General features: G+C 40.9%; 1 protein-coding gene across 1 annotated transcript in view; it reads right to left on the bottom strand.

Annotated features, from left to right (window-relative positions):
• CDH5 (cadherin 5) overlaps nt 1-25,841 on the bottom strand; it is a 286,155-nt gene that overhangs the window by 48,728 nt on the left and 211,586 nt on the right. The window contains exon 8 of the mRNA XM_069217168.1: nt 15,858-15,997. Within this exon, the coding sequence (XP_069073269.1) occupies nt 15,858-15,997 (140 nt within the window). The remainder of the gene's footprint in view (nt 1-15,857; nt 15,998-25,841) is intronic.

Here is a 25,841-nt window from a genome sequence, read left to right as displayed (position 1 = left end):
AAGGAGGATGAAAGCACAAAAAATAGTAAAAATGCGGTATGTCCCAATAAGATGCCAAAATTGTGTTGAAAAATGGGGTTTGGTGATTCAAGTCTGCCTGTTCCTGAAAGCTGGGAAGATGGTGATTTTAGCACCAGAAACCCTTTGTAGATGCCATTCTCAGGGAAAAAGCCACAAGCATTCTTCTACAGCCCTTTTTTCCCATTTTTAACAAAAAAATGAAATTTTCGCTGTATTTTGGCTAATTCTTGGTCTCCTTCAGGGGAACCCACAAAGTCTGGGTACCTTTAGAATCCCAAAGATGTTGAAAAAAAGGACGCAAATTTGGCATGGGTAGCTTATGTTGAGGAAAAGTTATGAGGGCCTAAGCGTGAACTGCCCCAAATAGCCAAAAAAAGGCTCAGCACAGGAGGGGAAAAGGCCTGACAGCGAAGGGGTTAAGCCCATCAGAATATAAACTGCTAATAAAGGGAGCGCAGTAGTACGCAAACCTTCCAATATGCATCATTATTGTTAAACCCTCTGAACTATAGTACCTGTACTTGTTGCTTTACTCACATCTGCTTAAACTATAAAACTAAGCACTTTAAATTTATTAAGATGTAAAATTCATGTAACCTTACTACTATAATACCATTTATGTAGAAGAGGTCGTTAAGTCTTCATAATATACTAAAATTTACTATGAAATGTGATATTATTAATTTATTAGAAACACAATGCTTATTGATCGACTTCAATACACTGTAGCACCAACATCTAGCCATAGCGTGCTCGTTGGAAGGTCAAAGACTGTGCACTTTAATAGCTGGATTATGCCTACACAGTCCTAGGGTTATGGGGCAATCATGAGCAGCTAGTTAAATGTTTAGCATGCCAGGCTAGAAATGTCACCAGTCTGCAATGTATCGGCGGTTCAGATGGGTCAAGCGCTTTCATTACTGCCGGCATTCAGGAGCTGACCCCACTCATAACAAAAACTGTTTTTAACAGTTGATGACGCGCTTCTCTTAGGGCCGGACAGATACAGATCAGATGGACCATATCCTCTATTCCGGCGCTGCATAGCCTACATGACATCTCACCCCCATTCTTCCATGTTGGTTGATCCGCTAGAGTTGACAAGGACCCTAGTCGCATGGCAAGGAGCTGGCGTTTAATGTGCATTGGAAATGTTGAGATCAAATACTGTGTTGGCACTAGACTGCTATAATTATTCATAACAATCCAGGCATGTGATCGGCCTGCAAATTTACACTTGACATCAAGCAAGGATTGCAGCCTAACTTCTCTTTTTAGTGCACAGCAGAAAAAGGGGTATGAGATGTTAGAGTCCCATAGGTGTGTCATTTGAGTCTCTTGCAGGGAGCGCTGTAGATACCCTTTGTATACTGACTTTGGATCTTTGGGTACAGAATTCCATAAGGCTGCAACTAACAAGCTCAATTTATTTCTCCAGACTTTGTACAAGGTCTTAATCAAATGGAATTTTCTGTCTAGCTGCTGCTGTTTGTAACCTAATTCTAGCCTAATTTGTGAAGGAGAAGCGAGAAGGGGAAATTATGAAAACTTTGTTTATAGATTTTTATTTGTCAACGGTCCAGAATGAAGGTGTCTTTCCCATGAAGTGCTGAGCTGCCATGCGTTATGGCTAATAAAAGTTTAGCAAACATGACAGACAGTAGGGTTTGTAAAAAGGCCCATTCAACCTTCTGGCCAGAGTGCAAAAGGCAAATGTCAATGCTTTACATTTCTGTGTGATATGCTGTTTTTGCACCACAAAGTTCAGTTTATTATCTATGTTGAGGCCCAGATATTTGTAATGACTGATCTCTTCTAATCCTATATTGCCTAATTTAAGATTGAGTACAGGGTTAAATGTGCCCACCATGGGCATGGTTTTTGACTTTCTGATATTGATTTCCAATTTATTTGTTACTGCAAAATTTTCCAGAGTGTTAACTAACAGCTGTAGACCCACTACGAGAGGTGTGATATAGGCAGAGTTCCCAACTTTGGGGAGTGTGAGTTTGTCGCATCCAGCTTTGGGGAAAGGTCAGCCATGAAAAGATTAAACAGGTGCTGGGCTAAAACACATCCTTGTTTCAGACCTATATTTGTTGGGATCCTCCTCGAACATTTTGTGCCATCAGCTAACTTAATCTGCACCCAGGTTTTGTCAGATAGCATTTCAATGCTTCATAGAATTCTTTCCTGCAGGTCCGAGCTTCGCAACTTTCCCCAAAAGATGGCTCCATCCAAGCGGTCAAAAGCACTTTTAAAGTCTGTAAAACATAGATGTAGTTTTTTCTTTAGGGGTTTTGATTTGTCAGCAATGTCGCCTAATGCTAATATGTTTATCATAGTGACATATCCCTTCCGGAGGCCGGTTTGGTTCAGGGGAACTAGATTGATTGAACTGGACCAGTCAAGCAAATCATCTAGGATCAAAGCGGCAAAGTACTTGGCCTCCGAGTCAATTATGACGATCAGTCTATAGTTAGCTGGATTTGCTTGATCCCCTGTTTAAATATTGGGTTAATAATAGATCCTCTCCAGCTTTCTGGTATAATTCTGATTCCTTCTACTTCCATGAAGAGGATTGCAAGTGGCTCGGACCAGTATTCTGGACCTACCTTGAATGCTGCTTGAAGAAGACCATTGGGGCCAGGGGCACCGTCCCTGCATCCCTTCTTGATCACTAGAGTTACTATCTCAGCGTCGTAACCTATATGATTCTGGCAGGCATAGTAGGAACTTGTTTGCTCGTTAGAGTGTGAATTTGTGTTCGATGATTCTTGATTGGTAAAGGTGTTAGCCAAATGGTTTGCCCATTTTTCTTCAGGGATAGACGAGCAATTGATGTCTCTTGACATCTGATCCATGCCATTAATCATTGCCCAAAAAGCCCTAAAGTTGGCTGGTTTTGAGTTAAAGAGCAGTTTTGACCAAACATTGTCCTCCTCCATCTTATGTTCGAGCCATATCTGGGATTTAATATTTTACCTTAGGAGCTTTCTTCTGTCGCACATGGATGCTGTAACATTCAATTTTTTGATCCTACTGAGTTCATTCCGCAGCTTCCTTCTCAATTTAACATTTTTTATTGACAGGTTTAACGACCCTAAGGGCCTATGCGTCACCGTGTGTCACGGAGTAGGACTGATGGAGGATAATGTAGTTAGAAAGGTGGTCCACACTTCCACTGCTGAGGTGTGCAGAAGTATTGTGGACTGGTACAAGGCTTTTATCTTGGCACTTATCTTCAGTAGTGAGCTCTGCAACCAGGACAGACGTTTTAAGTTGATGGATCCAAGATTACAGAGGTCTACCAAGACTGGCATGAAGCTTGGGGCCTTCAGATTCAGCTCTATATGCTGAAATGTGTGATCACTTCGAAGGGTGGTTTCGATTTTGAATTTCCTCAATCGAGACCACAAAGAAAGGTTCACAACAGTATAGTCTACTGTTGAGCCCATCTTCGAGCTAGAATGGGTAAAGCTTGGTGGCAGATCATCTATAGTTCTCCTGTTGAGGACACTCATGCCGAGATGCCCCAGTGTACTGACCAGTTTCCTGCCCATGCCATCTGATTGCTTTCATAATTGAGGGACTTGAGGCAGAACTGACCATAAAGCATTTTCTGCAGTCAGCTGCTTGTCAGGAGCTGGAGTATAAATTAAATATGTATTGAAGTCACCCGTCACCAGGTTGGATGGTATATCTTATTTCCATAATCTTGCTCAGTAATTTCTTTAAAAGTTGGGCTTTGCGCACTTTCCATGGATGGGCGTAAACAGTAAATATATCAAAGGGTGCTGCTTGATAATTATCTCCAAAGCTGAGTTTAACAGCCTACAGATCATCATTTGAAAATGCCAGTTGCTCTGTTGTTGAATGTAGTGCAGTTGAAACATAAATTGCTGCCAGATCTATTTGATTTTGTGGCACTGATATAATATAGCATGAACCTCCTAGGTGAATGGGGTCTATTAGCTATGTTTCTTGCAGCAACATTAGTTCATAGTTGCGACTGGTGGCTAATGCGAAGCCATCTGAGATGATACTTTTGGCTCTAGAAATTTTCCAGTACAAAATACGTACGCCCTTCCGCTGTTCTACATTTACTGCCTTATGGTTTTGGAGACAGATGTTCCTTGGTGTGTTTGAAGTGGCAGAAGTCCGCCTCCAGTCCGCATGGCTATCCTCCAGTGATTGCGGGGTTGCTGGTGCACAATTACGAGTGTATTGAGATTCATACACAGGTTTTAACATAATTTCCTCCCTCTATTCCTGCCTTCCCTGGGCAGATACGCGTTCCTGCAAGACACTGAAATGGTTTGCTGTCTTCGAGCCGATGGCCAGTAAGGGAAAAGGGTAGCATAGTTTAGGTGGTTTTGAAAGGGCTATCCCCCACACTTCAAATTGCTTTTTGGAATCCAAAACTGATGTGGACATTTTCCACGTTCTCCAAGTGGTGAGCATTCGTTCTAGACCCTGGTGATCACTGCTAGAAATACAATATTAGGTCTGTGGGTTCTATATTCTGAAGCAACGACAACTCGGCTAACAGCCTCAAGATGTTGCCCCTGTTTAAAATATCTTGTTGGCTTTGTGACATATAATGCAGAGTTAGTATGATTTGCCTTCACTTCCAGCTGTTTGGTAAATTATTATTATGCAGAGGCTGGGAAGCACAACCTGTAATTGCATGGGCAGTTGATTTCACAGACAGTTTGGTCTCTTAGCGTTCCCTATAGGGGACCATGGTGGGACAGCCATCTTGACTGATTTGAGGAGACTTATATTGAAGATCACTGAAGAAGTTTGTGTGTTCTGAATCATTACTTTTGTTGATGTAAGACCCTGCTCATTACTGAATGTTACCACTCTAGGAGGGTGGTATGCCTTTGGGGTAGGTTTGATTATTTTTTCCCTAAACTAGGAGTTCTGGGCACTGTGGCATAAACACTTCGAGCAGGGCGGCGATGCACTGGTCTGACGAACAGGCTTTATTTGTACTAGTCCCCAATGGTTTTGTAATTGTGGCTTGTTTCTCTGCAGATCACCCATATTGACACCTGCACATTCTGCTGTAATTTGCAGAGGGTCTTCTTGAGTGTCTGGTGTTATATGTGCTGAGGGAGCCAGCTTCATTGGCCGTGTCTTAATACCTAGTGTCTCTACCTGTATGCCAACCTTTGGTTCCATTGTTAATGTTGACTGTATCTTTGGGGAATCTGGTGGGGATGATACAGGTCTGGACTGCTCCTCTGACCACTTGCTGTCTGTCTATGTTGGATTAGGTGCTGGCGCTGATGCAGAGTATCCCTGCATTTATGGCTTTTTTGCTGAGAGCGCGACTTTCTGCGATGCATCCCTCATATTTAAACAGGATGGATTGGGTGGATGTAGTTCTGTCAATCTATGCACTACATGTTTTGCGTGATGGGGAGAAACTAATGTTTGTATATTGTCAGCAGTCAACTGTACAGAGCCGTTGACTGTCTTTATCCATTTAGCTTCTGGGGGATAGATGCTTGCAACTCACTTAGGGGGAGGGGACTTTGTGTCGGCAGCTTTGCCTGCACTGTCATATAGGGTAGAAATTGCTGCTACTGTCTTCACTATGGGGGGTTTTCCTGGCCTTTCTAACTCTTTTTTTGTCTTTTACTTGGTGGCTTAGGCATCAGCACATAAGGTTCATCAGGCTGCTTTGTCCTGGGAGATACGAACTTAGGCATCTGATCCCCCAATTTATTAATCACAGGAATGTTGCAGGTATCTAAAGATGTTGGTGGACTACACTCACCTTTTAGGTTGGAATTTAAGGATGTGTTGATTGCACCCAAATACTTCTCCCCATTTATTAATGCTTGGTCAGGATTCAGTAAATGTTGGACATTGGACAATTCTCCTCCTGATTTCACGGTTGTTGTTGTTGATGGGTCCATCGTGGCCTAAGATGCTTGGTTAACACATAAGTGTAGGAGACACTTGGTTAATTTATTGTCTGCAATGAGATACTTGTCATAAGACATTGTTGATGGTGCCAATAGTTTTCCTTGAATGAGTGTAAGTTGTTGGTTGGTATTAAGTGAATCCTAAGGGCCTAAGGGAGGATCTATATCAACTGGAGTGAGAATTGCTGGTCAAGTTTCACTCATTGAGTAATTGTAAAAGCTACAGTCAGAGAAGTGTAATCCCATACAACTTTGAAGTGCTTGACTTCCTACCCATAGTGTGAAAACAGGTTGTTGGTTTTTGCTTGCAAATTTTAGCTTTAGGTGTGAGTGAGCGATTGTATAAAAGACAACTGGGAAGCGATTGCAGCTGTTGAACAAAGTGAGTGTGATGTCATATTGTGTCACGCTTGTATAGGTTGGTTCCTATGAAGCCACGCTGGTATTGGTGGACAGTGCCATGTTGCTATTGGTTGAGAACAGTGAGAGCCAAGGATTGTGGGATTGAAATTACTCCCGGATTCCATTCCAAATTGTAGAATTAATTGAAATTGATCGAAAATTTAATTTTTCAAAGCATCAAAAGTACTTTAAGGGGAGATGTATTTGTTCCAGTTAGACAAGGTACAGAAACACCAGCAAAGGAACTCCAGGATATATTGTGTTGTCTGTTAAAGGTTTTCTTGTGTGTCTTTGGCTTGAACAATGGTGTAAAATTACTGGGAAAGAAGGTACATTAGCTTTTCCCCGATACGGAACATTTAATTTGAGAATTATTATCTGAGGCGAAAAATGTTTGAAATGAAACCGCCTCCAAGACCAACTCATTTTGAAGCCCTCAGTATTTGGGAACTCATTGCCTGTGAAAGGTTGTCAGCTAAACATAAGAATAAAATGCAGAATGCAATTAAGACACTTTCAAAAGCTAGATGGAATGCAGAACAGAAGATAGGGAGAGCAGATATATTAGATGGAGTGAGAATGTTTCCAGTTATTTTATCTCAAGTTTACAGGAATAGAAATCCTAAGACTCGAAAGAAACTGGCAGAGAAAGCAGGACAGACAGAAGAAGCAGAGAGTAAGAAGACAGTGACGTTTAACAGTGATTCAGATGATGAGTTTATACATCAGTTATTATTGAATCGTCCACCACCATATCATTCAGTTTAGACAGGAAAAAGAGGTGAAACAGTACAGAATGTAGTCCTGAATGTGCCAACTGCTCCAGTTGCACAGACCTCGAATCAGATTGTGCCACTTACATTTGTAAATTTAGAGACACAAATGTCCGATGTCAACCAGTTACGACTGTTAACACAGTTCAGCGTGTTCCGTGTCCAGTTGTACATCAAATTGTCCCAGATCCTAATCTGAGTCAAACGGTGTAGACACCTTATGTGAATCAGCCCGTTCAAAGTTGTATCCCTCATCTTTCAGCACCAAAGATTAGTCAAGTTCACTTAATGCCAATGTTACACAGAGTCAAACAGGACAACATTTCAGCACTGTCTTAACAGGACAGAGTGTAGGAATGCCAATTACTCAAAATCAGATAAATCTTATTGGTCCTGATGCACTAACAGTTCCTGTGACTTAAGGTCCAGTTGTTCCCTTGTATGCTTCAGGCAGTACTGGAAGTAATGCCTATTCAATAAATGTCCAGACTGCGCCTGAAGAACCAGTTACATCTGCTGGGATACCACCAATTGTTATGCAGAGATCAATATATTTAAACAATTTAGATATGGAGAACTGATTCTGTTGTTCCACCTTTGACCCCCCTACACAAATTGCAGAACCTAACCAGATGTTAAATCAAGCAGGAACAGTTCTTGATGCTAGGTTTCCTCAGAGAACCCCACCTATCCCATGCTCAGACCAGTTCAGATTCCAAATTTACACTGTAGTACCCTGCAAGATGTACCCCAGAAAAATACTATTAGTTTACAAGGTTTTACAGCACAGCAATTGACATATTGGTTAAATAGTTTGAGTCTACAAGGTGCAACAAGCTTTACAAATGGCAATGCTAGAACAGAAGAGAAACTAGAGGGAGATAGATCAATGAAAGTGCCCAGATTAAAATTAGAATTGAATGAATTGATTCTGGGAACGTTGGACATAGCTCAGATGAAACTTACACAGAAGACGAACTACGGGTCAGGAGCAAAGATGTTACTCAACTTGCAAGGCAGGTTTATGAGAGATTAGCTGAATTAGCCCAGAAATGTGTTGTGGATTTTGAAATTTCAATATGTTGTTTGACATTGTGGTTCCAGGTGATTTGTGGACTGTGTTTAAAGTGCATGTTGTTTGGCCTGAATGTGAACCTCCGAGAGATCCAGTAAGAGGAGCACCCTCTGAAGAGGTAATGAAAAAATATTACAAGGTGATTGAGTCCCTGAAAAGTAAAGTATTCCCGAAAGATATTGATACACAGAAAATTGACAGAACAGCCCAGGAAACAAAATAATCTATTCTTGCTTATTATGAGAGATTGTTGCAAGCTTTCAAGCATCACACTGGTACAGAGACTATATAAGCTAAGGATATGGGTCATTTTGTGTTAGGATTTGTATAGGGATTGAAGCCTGACATAAGTGTGATGATTCAGCAGCACCTGATTTGTTGGCAGAATAAACCGATTGATGAGATTCTGCGTTATGCAAAGTACTGTAGTGATGAGATAGAGTTGAAACAGAAAAGGCTGAAAGAAAAAGTCATGGTTTTACAATTGAAAACTGCACAAAAAGCAAATCAGAATCCACAGATGATGGTGAACACTAATGCAATGCACGGAGTACCGCAGAAGGTGACGAATGTTGTCCAGTCTAGCGGTAGAGGACTTGGTGTTCAGATGGATCAGAGTGGAGGTGTTCTTGTTGTCTAGTCTTTGTAGAAGACTAATCTGTGTCATAAGTGTGGAAATTTGGGTCATTAGAAATGTGAATGTCAATATTATAATGTGAATGTTCAAGTACAAAATGCTGGAGTTGAACAGACTCAAGGTTATAATCAGGTTCAAATTCAGAGAGTGCACAGACACCAAGTTCAAAATGTACATGTGTCCTCAGGGCAACAGATGCAGGTACCACAAGCTCTTATGACACAGCAGCAGGTGATTGTTCCTCAGCAAAACATGAATTAAATGGCAAATACACACATTAATCATATAGCATCACAATTTCCCTTAATTGATTTGAGTGATGAGAAATTCATGGAAGCTTTTCATAGTGATAGTTCTTATGATGAGGGTTGCATGCTAGGTGCATCCATATAGGTAGATCAATGTGGTCCCTATGTAAATGCAAATGCTATGGGACATGATGTGTCATTCTTGATTGACACTGGAGCTACACGTTCCACTGGTTAAGTACTAAATTTGCCCCTTGCAGGAAAGAGTATCCATGTTGTAGAAGTTGCCAATAAGCAATTGACAAATCCTGTGACAGAGTATGTCCCTGTTAAAATAGGTTAATAGAAGATGAACACCAATTTGTGGTCTGAGGTTCAAGTCCTGTAAGTTTGCTGGGATGTGATCTGTTGTGTAAGCTAAATTTTTCCATCAGTTGCACACTTAAAGGAATAGTGATTCAGACTAATGAGGATGAGGTGCCTTGTAAAATTGTGGAGCAGTACCCGAGTGTCACATTGTACCCAATGATGACATGTAATGATTTCCCAAAGATTTGAAAGAAACTGTGACACCAGAAGTTTGAGGTTTTTTTCAGAAAAACATATAGGCCTCATTAAAGATGTTGAGTCCGTTAAAATAACAGTAAAACCAAATGCAGTGTATCCAGAAATACCCCCTTATAATATGTTCCCAGAGGCAATTGCTGGAATTACCCCTTTGATTGATTATTTGATTGAGCTTGGTATTTTGAGAAAGGTGAATAAGACTGTCTTTCCATGTTGTCCCATGGTACTGAATCATGCAGTGATTTTATTCCAAATTCCCTGTAAGGCTGAGTGGTTTACAGTCATTGATTTTTGGCAAGCATTTTTTCACTGTACCATTGCATGAGGAAACCTATGTTTGCATTCCCAACTTCTCTAGAATCTGACTGAGGATCTCATATCAACAGTAAGGTCCTTAAAATGTTGTATGCGACATTACAAGCTGAGTAAAGATTGGACTGCACTTGTCCTCCAGAAGCTTCAGGTCTGCTGGAGCAAAATATAGGAACTCTGAAGTCCAGATTGACAAAAGTATGTGCATCCACAACACTGAATTGGTAAGATGCATTGCCTCTTGTTTTTATGAGTATCCGCAGCACACCTGACAGGAAATCAGGATTGTCACCACATGAATTCATTAAGGGAGCGCTATGAGATTGCCAGAAGTGCCTACAAATGCACTTGTGAACATTACAGATGACTATGGGGGTTATTACAACTTTGGAGGAGGTGTTAATCCATCCCAAAAGTGACAGTAAAGTGATGGATATACCACCAGCTGTATTACAAGTCCATTATATCCCATGGAACTCGTAATACGGCTGGTGGTATATCCGTCACTTTACCGTAACTTTGGGATGGATTAACACCTCCTCCAAAGTTGTAATAACCCCCTTGGTGTTGGATTATTGCAAAGGACTGGCTGTTTTGTGCGTTCTTTGTCTCATCAGATTGGTGAGGCAACAGTACAGCCACACCAGGAACTGTGTCATGACCTATGTCCTGGTGACTGGGTTATGCTCAAGAAGCATCGAAGGAAGACATGCTTGAAACTGTGTTGGAAAGGTCCTTACCAAGTGGTTCTTGTGACAACAACAGCTGTGAAGTGCGCTGGTCTTCTGAATTTGGTACATACTAGCCACACTTGCAAAGTTCCAGGTCCCTTTGATGAAACAGCCCCTGTTCCAGAAGGGTCAGTTACAGTCAGTGCAAGGGATTAGGTTAGCCAAGCTGTTGGGGCTGGACAAGTGTCTACAGCACAGACTGCGTCTAATCAGGTTCGGGGCGAGTCAACAACAGTGACAACATTGGATGGTACAGAAGGGTTGAGGCAGAATCAGTTGACTCGTACAAGCTTGGATGCTGATGAAGGATCAGTTGTGCTAAATAAAAGAGTTATTCCTGGAGACAATTAGCCTAAAGAGAAAACTGTGCCTCTGTACAAGTGCTATCAACTGTAGCTGAAGAGTCGAGTCAAAGTCAAATTGATGCTGCGAGTCAAGTAAACAAAAGGTCAAAAAGAAAAAGAGTACCAAGCAGAAAGTACTTAGCATCTGAATGGACATATTATTCTGCTGATAACTGGGTACAGGAGTTTGTTATCTTTTGTGCTAACAATTTGAATCCAGCTCAATATTCTTGAGGTTGAAATTGCTTTTGAACTGAGCTTTGAAATCTAATTGCCAGTCAATGAATAGAGACATTACATTTTGGAAGTGATTATCAGTGATTACGAACTGTGTCTTTATTAGAGACATTTAAAGCTTTAGTAGAAGCTTTTAAACCTTTGTAAATAGAGAAGCTCTTGAAGAACTTTAAAGAAGATCAAGGAACTTTGTGAATAATTGCGTTGCTGAACGAAACTATTTTTGAATTGCTTTTCTCACAAATAAAAATAACTGAAAAGAGGTGGTGATAATTAAAAGGTGCTTTGATTTTTTATGTTTGATTTTGAAATCGGATTTTTTTTGTCTGGAATTGGACACCTTGTGGAGTCAAACCGCAATAGAAGTAGTAAGTGCAAATATATATGTATAGATCTAGCAGCAGTGACAGTTGTCATTATTATATTATTGTTTATAGGTTTGATTTCGCCTATAGCAAATGATTCAGATCAGATTGTACCCACACTTGTTTTGAGTTTAGTAAATCCCCTTGCAGATCACAATTCACTTCACACAGATGAGACGAATTTACACACTGATAGTTCTAAATGTGATTTATCATCAAATGTGTATTATAAGTTGTTGTATGCTTGTCTTGAGACAATTGAAGTTAGAGACTTACATGTGTACAGGGTTGCCTTCATCAGTTAGTGAATGAATCACCTATCACAGTTTATCCCTAACCTATGGAATTTCCTGTAGTCTGTTATTAAGACTTTTTTATATGCAGGGGTAGTGCCAATACTAATGATCAGATTATGATTTGGTGTTTTCAGTTGTCCCTGCCATGAAACATTCAAGTAGCATTGCAAAAGTAAAAAACATTGATTATGTGGGAGGTTTCTTTGAACCTACATTGATATTTGGAACAGTATTTGCACACAAGAATAATTTAACTTGCATTCTTAGTCCTGTTGAAAAGGAATTTATTGGACAAGTTGAGGAGAGAATTAGAGCAATGAAAGACAAATTAGCAAAAGGAGTAGTCTTGCAAAATTGGGAGGGAGATGAAGCACATTCAGTGGCTGTAAATCAAGGATTCCTGGCTATTGATTGGCAACATGTAGGGACGCTATTTATATAAAGGTCGAAATCAAAGACTGATACACATTTTGTAGGTACTAGTGAATGTAAACATGTATTTATGTTTAAAAATATTTTGACCTTTATGCTAAATGGTCAAGACCGCACCATACCAGATGTTTATGTCTTATGTGGGAAAAAATGCCTATTACATGCTGCCGAAAGGCTCGTATGATACCTTACATCAAACTACAGAGTCAAAAGAGGTGCAAGTGCTTCAGAGATTACAGGAGATATTTTTGGTGCCATAATTCCATCAGTGTGTGTGATCTTGAATGACATCAAGATAAGAAAGTTGTCAACAATAGTCGACAAGTTATCATCAGACACTGCAGGTGCCATATTGTTAATGGACACAGAATTGGTAGCTTTGATATCAATGGTTTTGCAAAATCGTCTTGCTTTAAACATATTATTCGCAAAGGAAGGAGGAGTTTGCAAAATACTACATGTGCAACAATGTTGCACGTACATCCCTGACAATAGTAAGGAGATAAGTACATTTCAAACATGATGGACTTAAAACAAGACCTGAAAGAACTGACAGCAACAGGTGCATGGGAAGCTATAAGAAATGGTTTTACATCCATTGGTAGATGGTTTGGAAATCTGGGAAGAGGTATTGTGGGAACCATATTGAAACCCATATTGATAGTCATCTTCTCAGCCCTAGTTGAGGTTTAAATTTACAAATTATATAAGATACTTAAAGAGAAAATAGTTAAGAATAGACAGACAAGGGAAGAGATAGAAATGGGGAATAGGAGAAGCGTGTATTACAGTAATGCCAAAACAGTTAGAGGATTTCAGAAGATCTTACCTGAAATTAACCTCTGAGTTTTTGAAAATGAGAGTGGGAGTAATTTGTGATGGCATAGTTGCCATCAAAGGGGGGACTTATATAATCTAAACTTTAATAGAGCCCCTCATGTCACAAAAGTTCATTAGAATGGGACAGTTTATGTTTTATGCTAATCATAGTTAGTTTTAACAGCGAAACGTAGAAACCTGTACTGACACGCAATTTAAATGTGCACTTGCTTGTATTTCACAGTTCAACATAGGTGACATTTAAGTTAAATCACGTTAGAGGGAAAAAACGTATGTTATAATGTAATTTCGACTCTAGACTAACAGAGCATATAGAAATTATATTACATTTCTAATGATTAGTAAATGATTCATGTTTTTAAAAATATGTTCAAAAGTGAGAGAAGTGCAATTCTCTGTTGCACTTAATGAACTGTAGTAACCAAGTTTTTCTGTTTGAAATGAAACTTAATGCTGAATTAATGAGTTTGCACATTATGTGTGTTTTACTAAAACTGATTAATTCAACACATTATTAAGATTCTTTTGTGTTAGCATGAGTGAGGCCTGTTGAAACTTGTAATTTGTGATTGTGCTAGAGGTGTTGATTAATTTCCTATTGTGGTTTCTTTTAAGTTATGTCTCATGAGAAGCTTAGCTAGTTGGTAATAGATTCTATTGTTTAAGCATAGAGAGAATCTAGCTTAGTGTCCTTGACAGAAGAACATTGTAAAACATGGACTGGTATTGTACACAATTGTTTCAAATATGCGTGGATTCACAGAGATGGAAGATGTTCTCATGACAGACCTGGGAAAGAATTGGATTGTTTCAACTTGGAGTCTGGTGATCAATTTCTATTGGTGATGCCCATTCAATGTGATATGAATTGATACCTTTGGTGAATCAGAATGCTTTTGTGAATTCTGAAATACTGATGGACATTTGAACTTTTGGCAGTCCCTGACAGATCCTTGCCATCTCCAGATGTTGTCCTGATGCTTGCTGATCCTGATGCCTTGCTGATAAAGATACCCTGAATATTGTACCCTGGTCGAGGTATCTTTCTCTCTGCCATTGCCTTTGAAATTAACTTTTGGAATTAGAAATCCTTTTTTTCCCCCTTCAGAAGACTCTTCACTGAGCTTCTGATATGCCTACACATTCCCTTTCTTCTTATCTTTTAACTTAGTTAGTGACCTGCAGTCCGAGATTATCTTTTTGCCCTTTTATGCTTTTTGCATTTTGCCTGCATGTGTTTCTCCCCACACATGTATCTCCCTGATTTGGTTAGTTGTAGATTTGACCTGTGCTAATTTGAATTGACTGATGATTGTTAACTCAGCAACGTGTCATCTCTTTAACACAGATATTCTTGTTCTGTATTTTTCTTGAATGCTTAATTTTATTAATGCTAGTTCATCTAAATCTTTTTCTATGTTTTGGGCAATCCTTGCTGATTATGTATCTTTACAGCTTGGTTTTGTGCATTGTCTACATGACTTTGAGCTTGTGTTTGTAATACATTTTTAACTCTATTTCCTGACTGGAGTTTTCCTTTTGTGGCCAAATTGATCATGGTGTTTAAATTGTTTGGGGTGGTATTGAAATTGTGTTGATGGTTCTACCACACAACTTACTGGGTCCAAAGATTCATCCACCTCGAAGAGCACTGATTTCTGTGAAAGATGAAAATGCGACAAAAGTCACTCTACTCACAAGTCACAAAGCACAAGGTAAGATTCTCACACTTACTATTCAAATGTCTGTTAATACATATTCCATGCAAATAGATGCTGGTTTCAGCAACTCCCCACCAGATACCCTGAACCTGCACCTTCATATTGGAAAGCTCTTTGGAGCTCACAAGAGGCTGATTTTCTCTGAGCTCCATATCTGAGATCTAGTTTACTGTACTGCTCAGGGAATTGAAGGCATGTCTCTTAATTCTATTAACTGTTTGTATATGAACCAAGAACACCAGGTGCACCAGACCAGAAGTTAGTTCAGAGATCCCAGATAATGTGATCCCATGACAAGTTGTAGTGTGTCAGGTAGACTGGTCAGGGATGACCTCATGATTTTGTGTCTGATCTACCTTTTCCTTATCTGTCATTGACAAAGAAGGCAGCTCTCTTCAAAGCACCCTCCCCGAATGGCAACTTCATTCCACAGTTTAGAATATAATACAGAAAGTTGGTAAGTGAGGCTTAGGAGAGCAACAGTAGGCAAAAGAGAAAGGCATGTTGGACACATAAAAAGAAAAATAGCAAGCGGGAGAGGCAGAAAAAGAGAGAGTCAGAAATACAGAATGGGTAAAGGTGGTAAGTAGCATGGATCTCGGAAGGGATTAGGGGTGTAACACGTGGGAGAGCAGCCAGGATCTTTGGTCCCAGACCCCGTTCTTTAGAAGGCCCTGTCTGTCACTTCTAAATTTATTTATATATCACAAAAGCAAAGTGGTGCCATAAGCTGAAACTGCCTCAAGATATGTATCTGGACATGGTTTTATTCATATTTTGACCAATAGCATAATGCTACTACATAACCAGGACCCGCATAATGTTTGTGACCTGGATCCCAAAAACATTTTAGAACAGCCTGTATAAAAGTCCGTAAAGGGGCTGGCAGGGTTGTCTTACATGGAACTACTTACTGTTATTCGCATCAACTTCTTGGGCGGCGATGGTTATGTTTCTCCAAGCGCTGGCTTCTCTGTCAAAGGGCTTTCTACTCACAATGTTTCCAGAAGGTTGAACTAAGATGTGGCCATCATCAGGACTTCTTAGGAAGTATCTGCAAGATTTCCGAAAATTACAGAAAACTAAATTCAGTACTTAGTGCTTTGGATGCTGTTTGTGCCATATTTAATTTCTAACAACCATGCACGGAAGAAACTGTGTAATTTGCACAACCTTGAAAACCATGAATCCACTTCTTAAAATTATGGTAAATGTAATACTGGCTAGTTATATAACACTGAATACAAACTAAAGGATTTCTTGGTGCCTAAAAGATTTCCATTAATAATCAAAGCAAGGAATTTAATGGCATCTGATTGCAGAAAGGCCAGAGTTCTCTTTCCTGAAAATGTACATTATGAGCATACAGTCTAAGCACAGATATCCAAAACAGGCCTGAGGTCAGATTTAATAAGTTACTGCTTTTTATTAGGGTAGATGGAACGGGCAGAGCTTCACTCCGTGGCATTACATGGAGTTACAACGCAGCAAGATTCAGATGAGTTCTGCAAGAGGGCAGAATTCGAGCAGGGTTAAGCTGCTTGCCCTGATTTTTAGCACAGGGAGCTTGTTCTACACGGTAAAATCAGCACAAATGGCACCACGTGATGTGCCAGAGGGCTCTCTTTCTTTCTGCCTCTCAGGTAGATTTTCTACTCAAGGCATAGCTTTCCCAACGCAAGCGGTTGTGACCTGCCTCGACCACCCACATTGTGAAATCTCACTAGGAGGCGTTCTAGCAACTAAAAATCGAACTATGGATACAAATTCTCACCCGTGCTCACCACCTTGGCATTGGTGAGCTGTGCACGGGAAGCAACTGTGCCATGCGGGGGTTGGTGGAGTTCTGCCAGGACTCCGCCATCCAAGTGGAACGCGGAGTGGGCAAAGCTCTGTGAACTCCACAGATGGACTGACATTTTTCACCCACCCCACCCATACTTTTTATGAAATCCCTTTTATCATTGGAGAGAGTCTCAAACTATGTGGGGAACCTGCTGTACCTCTGTTGAAATCCTGTGGGGCTTTAGTCATCATGTGACAATTTTGAGTCCTCATGAGCCATAGTTTTGTCTTACATGGCATTTTGTGAATTACATGCTCACATTTCTTACCTAGACACTCTTAGATCTATGCATTAAATCAATAGGCATACAATTACTCTCTAGCCTCTAACCAAGAATGCCTTTTAGAGATAGAATTAGGCATAATGATAACATAAAAATGAATGTCATAGTTACTACAAAACCTAGACAAGACTCTAACCAAGTAAAAGAGTTAGACATATTGACAACATAAAAATGAATGTCAGTTTCTAAAAGCCCATCCCAGAATAGACATTATGGAGTGAGTAACTTGCGACCTTTCCATTTAGCAATTAAAGTAGCTAATGGGAAGATCAATTCACATTTAGGGCCTGATTCTAACTTTGGAGGACGGTGTTAAACCGTCCCAAAAGTGGCGGATATACCACCTACCGTATTACGAGTCCATTATATCCTATGGAACTCGTAATACGGTAGGTGGTATATCCGCCACTTTTGGGACGGTTTAACACCGTCCTCCAAAGTTAGAATCAGGCCCTTAATGTCTATCCGTTCACCAAAAAGAGACTCCCCCTCTTTGCCTCTCTTCAGTATTGCTGTAGATTTTTAACTGTTTCTCATTTAAAAGGGCCACCGAGTGTAGAGAAAAAAGCTGTTCTTTTTTTCTCTTTAACCAATCCTGGAATCCGTAACAATAGGCAATCAAGAATGATCCTTTGATGATGTTTGCTTGGGTTTTAAGGCCTATTGTGACATAATTCACTGGTTGGCCCCTTTAAGGAACAGCTGCACCATAAACTTTGCTCTGAGTGAACAAAAACAAAACCAGAAAAATAATTATATTTAAATAGTTTAAATGCCAGATCAGTTTTTCTTAACCTATTGACTTCTGTGGACCCCGACTGAAACAATACTGGACTCCGGGGACCACCACTGAGTCATTATTGGAAGCAATAGATCCTCGGTCTAAGCAAATTATAGGAGTTGAACCCCAAAAAACATACACAAAAATACAAAACAAGTATATTCTAAACAAATGCTCAAATATCACAAACAAATATTGAAGAAGTTTTCACATTTTAAATCGTGCTTCTTTATTTGTACACACTTTATTAATTGTAATGTATTCGTTGTTGTATTATTTAATTCTGTAAAACAGCCGTGGATGCCCTGAGTAGGCCTTGCGGTTCGCCGAGGTCCTCAGAAAACCCACTGGGCTAGATCATTAACATGTGGATTAACTTTTCCTCAGTTTACACAGAAGATTACGGCCCTCATTCTGACCTTGGCGGGCGGCGGAGGCCGCCCGCCAAAGTCCCGCCGTCAGGTTACCGTTCCGCGGTCGAAAGACCGCGGCGGTAATTCTGACTTTCCCGCTGGGCTGGCGGGCGGTCGCCTTCAGACCGCCAGCCAGCCCAGCGGGAAAGAGGCTTCCACGATGAAGCCGGCTCGGAATCGAGCCGGCGGAGTGGAAGCTGTGCGACGGGTGCAGTTGCACCCGTCGCGTATTTCACTGTCTGCGCAGCAGACAGTGAAATACATGTAGGGGCCCTCTTACGGGGGCCCCTGCAATGCCCATGCCAGTGGCATGGGCACTGCAGGGGCCCCCAGGGGCCCCGCGACCCCCCCTACCGCCATCCGGATCTCGGCGGTCCGACCGCCGGGATCTGGATGGCGGTAGGGGGGGTCGGAATCCCCGCGGCGGTGCAGCAAGCTGCGCCGCCGCGGAGGATTCAATGGGGCCGCGGTACACTGGCGGGACCCCGCCAGTGGTGCCGGTCCGACCGCGGCTTTACCGCCGCGGTCGGAATCCCCATTGGAGCACCGCCGGCCTGTCGGCGGTGCTCCCGCGGTCCTCCGCCCTGGCGGTCAAAGACCGCCAGGGTCAGAATGACCACCTAAGAGTTTGACAGTAAATACGGTCGAAAATTCTGTGTCGGTAAAAGGGATTACCATCAGCCATTCACAGCATACTTTGAAGCAGGTCAGGTAAACTGGGAATAACTTGCATTTGCATTATTGCCACCAATCATGTCTGCATCCCCACCACAGCAGTAAAAGTTGGCTGAGACTCTAGTGAAAACGACCTGGAACTTTGCCGTATTGCTAACGAACCTCTTGGTAATCCACACGTGTTGCAATGCTGTGGACTTGAAAAAACCAACTGGTAACACAGTCATGAATTTTTATTTCTGCTCACCCGATATCATGACCTTCATATTTGGAAGATTCATGCCTGCAGCACTTGATTACGGAAGTGTCACCACCTGTTATCACAACAGTGAGAATATCACTCACTGGTTGGGACCTTTCACAGCCTTTTTTTTCTAAACCGACTCCTTTTTTTAAATAATAGCCCTTGCAAAAGTATATTTAACGTAGTTTTAGGAGTATATGTCAAAACTTACTCACGCACATATTGGGAATCAAAGGGGAGCTACTGAAGACAGTTCAGATCATGACTTGGACTGACAACATAGAAATAAGAATATGTGAACTAAAGACTTCACAGTCATCATCTAGGATAGGGATGGCTCTACCTATGCCAAGACCGCATTTGTGAGGTGTTGCAGCCTCCCCTCTGGGTTCTAGGTTCCTAGGACAAAGCCAATCTGGTGCTACACCCTGGAATCCGGAGTGCATGGCAAAATATAGGGGGGGGGGGGTGTCAAACTATATAAAATGTCTTAGTTCAATTTAGGTCTCGGATGGCCACCTGACAGGCAAGAGAAGGACACTATGCAGATAAATGTAATGATAGATGCTGAAGTTGTGTTTTCCAATAACAATGACGACAGCTTTAGGATTTATGAATTATTTCATACATGTATGAATTATTTATTATTTTACGGGTGATTTACAGCTCTGTCATATAAATGTATTGATCATTTAGTCATACATCTTGAATTTGTAGGCACATTAGTTCAATAACATTAGTTAGAGTCGAGGCTTGGCAGTCCTGGTGGCAGGACGAACAAGCAGAGGGACAGCATACTTCCTTATAAGCAACTGACAACACATTTAAAGCTTAGCTTGGCAAAATGCTTGGGCCAAACTTGCATGGTGCAGATACACACAAACACACATACATACTAATGCATGCATGCAAATCATGTGCATACATATTGAAGCACCCCCACACACTCTCTCTCTACCCTTAGCGAGTGGTCCCATTGTCACCTGCCACAACGAATGGTAAGGTAGGTAGGCCTGATGTCTTGGAGGCTTCGGGAGGATATAGAGTTTGCTGGAAACAATTAGGAAGGTCTGCTCCCTTGCTGATTGTATTTGCAAGTTGTGCTGGTAGCCTCTGGGTGCTAAAAGCCCCAGTGTACCACATGCTGCACCCTGGAGTGCTTTGTGCGTCTAAATCAGAGAGCACTCAATTAGCCATTTCTCTTTAACGTAAAGTGAGGGTCATGAAACAACTACCAATAACCATTACTGACCACGTGTTGTTTGTTGCCTTTTGGGATTCGTCCCGTGTTCACCGTGTAGTACACGTTGCCCTAACACCAAAACACCATCATGTAGCACAGAGTATCATGCATATTTTTTGGTTTTACATGGACATCTTACCAGAAATATAAATACTAATATTATCCAAAAAAAGTTTCTAATTCTATATTTTCAAAATGGGACACAAATTGCAGTAATTTGATAGGATAAATGCATAATCGTACTTCTTGTATTACATGCTCTATAACAACTGAGGGAACCATGAGAGGGAAGATGTCAGGGCTGACAAAGGCAAAATGGTATGTAAAAGTAAAACAAGCATTAGCAAAGCCAAAAGGTATTGCCTGTCACACTGGGATATAGACCGAGTTGCTTTGCAAAGCTTGGATTTGCTTGTTTTTTGCTATTTTATGACAACACCTATGACAATATGGCCACTGCACATGCACACACATGGGTGGCCATCTTGGAATGGTTTTAAAGCCACTAAAAGATTGTCGGTCTTTGCTGTATTAAAAAAAGACAGAAGGTTAAAGGTGGATGAACAGCAACTTGTAGGCGCGTATCAGAAACATGAAGGAGAGGGACGGAAAATCACCCCTTGTGCATTGCAATGCAAGACCCCAGGGAAACAGCTTCTTAGCAAATCAAACCATGGTATGACAGCAGTGCGCCTCTTGGTGGACCTAAGTCAAGATTAGGGAAGCAAGCAATCCGCAGAGAAGCATGGAGCAGTGCCAGACTTGAAAGCGATTGACTAATGAGCAAGTGGCTGACCCAAATCTCCATCTGTGTATTCTATTGTAGTCAATAGTTCTTGCACAAAAATACCTAAAGTTGTCTGTAGGCAAGACCTGAAAAGAAAGTAGTGTTGAGCTGAGGACGTTGTAGTACATGATAAGATGAGTAATTTGAGGTAGGATGTCACTCAAACAATGAAGGAAAATAAAATGAGAACTAGTGTAATATGTTTGATATCTTAAGGGTTTCTATCTGCAACTTATTTATTGGCATGGGAGTTTTACTAGGAGTTGACGTTGCAGAGCACTGAGATCACCAACAATATTGTACATTGGCAGATATTCATTAGCACTGTTGAAACATCAAAGGTGAGTGATGATTTGTTTATGCTTTGAGCATTATTCTTTCACAGCCACTGATGGCAACAGGGTTTTAGTTAGGAAGTGGTGAATCTGCTACAGTAATATTAAAGAGGAGGGTCTAGTACAACTAGTGCCCCGAGGATCCTCATTCAGCCCGACACTCTTCAACGTCTACATGTCCTTGCTTGCCAAGATCACCAAACAACACAAGCTAACATAGTCTCCAACGCCGATGACACCCAACTGATCCTCTCCCTGACCGAGGACTCTGCTGAAGCCAAGAGGAATTTCCACAATGGGATTAGAGCAGTCGCCGCCTGGATGGAGGCCAGCTGCCTCAAGCTCAACTGGACAAGACAGAGATCCTCGTGATAATCTCCACCCCTTCTGCCTGGAACGACTCCTTGTGGCTCACGCTCTGGGTAACGCCCCTGCCCCCACTGATCATGCACGCGACCTAGGCATCATCCTGGACTCCTCTCTATTGATGACCCACCAAGTCAAAGCCTTCTCTTATTTATGCTTCCACACCCTCTGACTCCTGCACAAGAGTTTCAAATGGATTCCCCCAACACAAGGAAGGCAGTCACCCATGCACTCATCACCAGCAAAATGAGCAACAACAATGCACTCTATGTCGGCATCACCAAGAAACTTCATTCAAGACTACAAAGAGTCCAGAATGCAGTAGCCAGACTCATCCCGGACATCCCCTGACACAGCCGCAACTCCTCCCACCTCAGAGACCTACACTGGCTCCCAGTCAACAAATACATCACATACAAACTCCTGATCCACACCTTCAGGGCACTGCACAACATGGGACTGGCATACCTCAACCACTGCCTCACCTTCTACGTACCCAACAGACGTCACCACTCCTCCCACCTCGCCCTCGCAGCCATCCCAAAGATCCAGAAAAGTACAGCAGGAGGAAGATCCTTCTCCTACCTAGCAAACTGGACATGGAACACACTACCTCTCAAGCTCAGGTGGAGTGCATCACTGAAGCTGTTCAGGAAGGACCTCAAGACCTGGCTCTTTGATTGTGCAGCACACCCACATGCAGCGCCATGAGACCCTATGGGTGTTTAGCTGTGCTCTACAAATCTATGATTTATTGATTGATTGATTGAACTACAAATCATAAGGAAACACATTCGCCTATCACTATAACAAGACAATGCTATTCACTACTTCTAATGCACTAAAGCATCAACTGGACCTTTTTCTGTTGATGAAAACGAGGGATCAGCACTTATAATCTTTCATCCTTCAGCTTCCAACAACACCATGGACCATGATACTGTATGTTGTTGATTATATTTATGAGGTATGGGGTGGACTATCAAGAGCTGTCCTGGAATGGATTTAATTCTTCCTCCATAAATGAAGCCAAAAATGTGGCTTGGACCATTTGAGACATCTTTACATAGTGCTATTGAGATGCACTCTCTGGTTCCGTTCCTTGGGCAGAATCAGGTAAATGTTATATAAACACTGACACCTGCATCAAAAGCCTTAAAAGGAGCTGATGGCATGTTACAATGCAGTTACATCCGTAACCATTGCTTGCACCAATTAACCAAGGCATTTTGGACTTGTTTTCAATTCGGAGCTCTCTTTTCTTTCTCAAGTCAGTATGATGGTTAAGGACAATCACTTGCAACTTTCATTAATCACAAACATACTTTTATTCCTCTAAAAAGACTATTAGGTTGTGATGAAGAAACAGCTGATTGTAGCAAGTCTGGGTTAATACAACATCTACACTGGACTCCTGAAAAACCTCATTAATATGCTACAAAACTAAAAAAACATGCTGATAATTAGCCCTAAACTGGTGGGTAAGAGACCCCATAAAAAGTGCTTTGAAAGCACTCCATTGGCTCCTGGTGGATTCAAGGATCTAGTTCAAGGTCCTTTGGAGGAAACACAAGAGATACTAGAAAAAGGACCTTGGTAGCTGCAGAACTAGTACCTTATGAGCCAAACAGGATCCTATGCTCAACCACTGCACTGCAACCATTGGATATCTGATCACCCAAATAGTCTTCAAATGAATAAGCATGTAAACACACTTGTAGAAATTCAAGTTTTGTTACCCAAGAATATTAGACGGTGACTTGCCTTCAATTGTGGGATTCTGTCTTTCCCTTTTTCACACTGTAGTGTTTCTGTTTTCAGCCATAGGGCTCTAGAGTGAGAGAAAGGCAGCATACAGTGCACTATAAAACTATCCAATAAATAGCTTGATAAATGTTGCATCCCAAAACGGACCAGCACTTGATATAGAGCCGGCAAACAATATCAAATGTGGTTATACTACAGAAAACAGTTTTGATATCTTGAGTATCTTGTTTCACAAAAATTATGATTGGACAAAACGCATAATGGTCTGGGATATGCTTCAGAAATTTATAATGGGGCTGTAATGAAAATTGAGTTCAGTTCTGATTATCAAAGCATATTTACCCAAGTTTATCCTATGGATATCCGTTCGCTGAAGTGCTGAAATTAATATAAAGTCAAGTAATGTAGTATAAATGTAGAAATGACTAAAGGGATTATCTAGAAATGGAATTTAGGGCTTGATTGTGAGTTTGATGGATGGTACTCCATCCATCCAGGTGGCGGAGGACATTACCTCCACCATCCATCCCAGCGGGCATCTGTATATTGAAAGGTTACTTTGAAGGTACAAAACATTTGCTGGATCGCCGCCTTAGGTTCACACCCTGGGAGTTTTCTCCAAGGGTGTAGGGGTCGTTATTATTTTTTGCTGCACCCTACCACCAGGATTTAAATGGTGGTGACAAACAGAAAAGACAAACATTATACTTGCCACCGTAAATAGATCAGGAGGCGTAATGTCCTAATGAGCATGGGTTTGTTGTGCAGGGTGTCCCATTGCATTTGCTTTGAAGTATGCTGTTTGCCAAACTCTATATCGTCTCTCCAGAAATACTGCTGCATGCCTTAAGAAATGTAATATGTCTGAAATCTTCACTGTCTTAAATATTTAGAAGATACTTAAAGATTTTTTGGCTCTATTGACTAATTGGAAGCAATTATATCAGTAGAAAAAAAGCATTTTTAGTGCCATTACAACATGTGGTGAAGTAATAAATATGTATCTTTTTTCACAAATCAGAATAAAATACCATAATTTGATCAAGAAATTGGTCCATTGTTTGAGGTTCATGCCACGGAAACTTCTTTCTTATGTGGTTTGCCAACCAGAACAACTCTTTACATTTGTAACTAGCTGACAAAATTCCCATTCAAACCAATCAAGCCACCTGAGACCTGGCTGCCTCCAATGATAATTATGATTAATAAAAATATTATACACAATCAATAATTCAACTTAAAAACTGCACATATATTACGACCAGTTACAACTATATTGATACAAACCTCATGATCACGCACCCAGAACTATAGAACTTGTGTAGTAAGGATATAAATGTGCTTTTGATAATGTTGCATTCAACACTGTCACTCTGTACCAAAAGAAGACTTAAAAGGCATGATTCACATATTGACACCAATAAGAAATGAATGATCTAAGATACTGCGCTCTGCTTCCTAAAGCTTGAATGTTTGACCCAAGTCCATAAGTGATAGACCATATTAACACATGCATTTTTTAGACATTTAGATTGGTAATTATTGGTATGTTGAAGTAAAGGATTAATTTGCATGTAAGATGGGAGCAAAAGTTGTCAAATGTGATAAACTCACACAAGACAGTGGTGACATGTAAAATTGTTTTTTATATTTTGTTATGTTTACACAAATCACAGTCTTTGCTGTATTTTAAATGCACTTATAATAATACATTTATTAATTTAGATCTCGACTGAGGTCAACAATGTTTACAAAACAGGTAAAAACCAACAGTTTACACGTCACATCTCCACAATTACACCGATTTTGTTTTAAAAAGGTGTGAAAGAATTTGAAAAGGTTATAGCACACAAACTCATATGGCGAAGACTTTTCCAATGATATTAGTTCATCAGATTTAAAAATGTTGCATTTAAAATACAGGGTTTAAAAAAAAAAAAAAAAAAAACAGTTTCTGGCATCCATCACTATTGAGTGTAGGACGATCCTTCACCTACATTGCAGTAAAGAGCTGGAACAACATCCCCCTGCACCTCAGACAAAGCCCATCGTTCACCAACTTCAGGAAGAAGAACTCGAGACGTGGCTCTGCGGATGAGGCCCCTCCCCTTCCCCCCTGCACCTTGAGCCCCTCACAGGTGAGTAGCCGCGCTTTACA

Source organism: Pleurodeles waltl, chromosome 12, assembly GCF_031143425.1.
Source record: "Pleurodeles waltl isolate 20211129_DDA chromosome 12, aPleWal1.hap1.20221129, whole genome shotgun sequence".
NCBI classification, from domain to species: domain Eukaryota; kingdom Metazoa; phylum Chordata; class Amphibia; order Caudata; family Salamandridae; genus Pleurodeles; species Pleurodeles waltl.
The sequence above is the reverse complement of the archived record's forward strand: the minus strand, read 5'-3'. Positions and strand labels throughout refer to the sequence as shown.